This window comes from Buceros rhinoceros, unplaced genomic scaffold (assembly GCF_000710305.1).
Source record: "Buceros rhinoceros silvestris isolate BGI_N320 unplaced genomic scaffold, ASM71030v1 scaffold35316, whole genome shotgun sequence".
Taxonomy (NCBI): Eukaryota; Metazoa; Chordata; class Aves; order Bucerotiformes; family Bucerotidae; genus Buceros; species Buceros rhinoceros.
In genome coordinates, this window is record NW_010416349.1 from 5,164 (window position 1) to 5,447 (window position 284).

A 284-nucleotide genomic window follows, 5' to 3' on the forward strand; every position below is an offset into this window, starting at 1 on the left:
CCCGGGGTGAGCGGGGCTGAAGGAAGCAGCTTCCGACACCACACGCAGCCAAGGGCATCGGACTGTCCTGACCCACAGCCAGGCAAGGGGCCGGAGGAGCCCCTCAGCGAGCCCGCAGCACACCCACCTTCCAAACTTGTCTCTCCTCCTCAAGTCAGCACCACTGCTCAACAGCAAGTTAAGACATTCAACATTCCTGCAGGAGGCAGTGGGTGAGTTAGACACAGGTCGGGAGGGACACAGCAGCCAAGGCAGTGGCAGGCCCGCCGGGGCACCGCCACGAA

At 63.4% G+C, this 284-nt stretch overlaps 1 protein-coding gene across 1 annotated transcript in view; it reads right to left on the reverse strand.

Annotated features, from left to right (window-relative positions):
- The window catches only part of LOC104494882 (serine/threonine-protein phosphatase 6 regulatory ankyrin repeat subunit C-like), a gene marked incomplete at both ends in the record, with an annotated part of 5,349 nt that extends 5,153 nt beyond the window's left edge, over positions 1-196 (reverse strand). The window contains one exon of the mRNA XM_010137777.1: positions 45-196. Coding sequence (XP_010136079.1) covers positions 45-196 — 152 coding nt within the window. The remainder of the gene's footprint in view (positions 1-44) is intronic.
- Between the last annotated feature and the right edge of the window lie 88 nt (positions 197-284).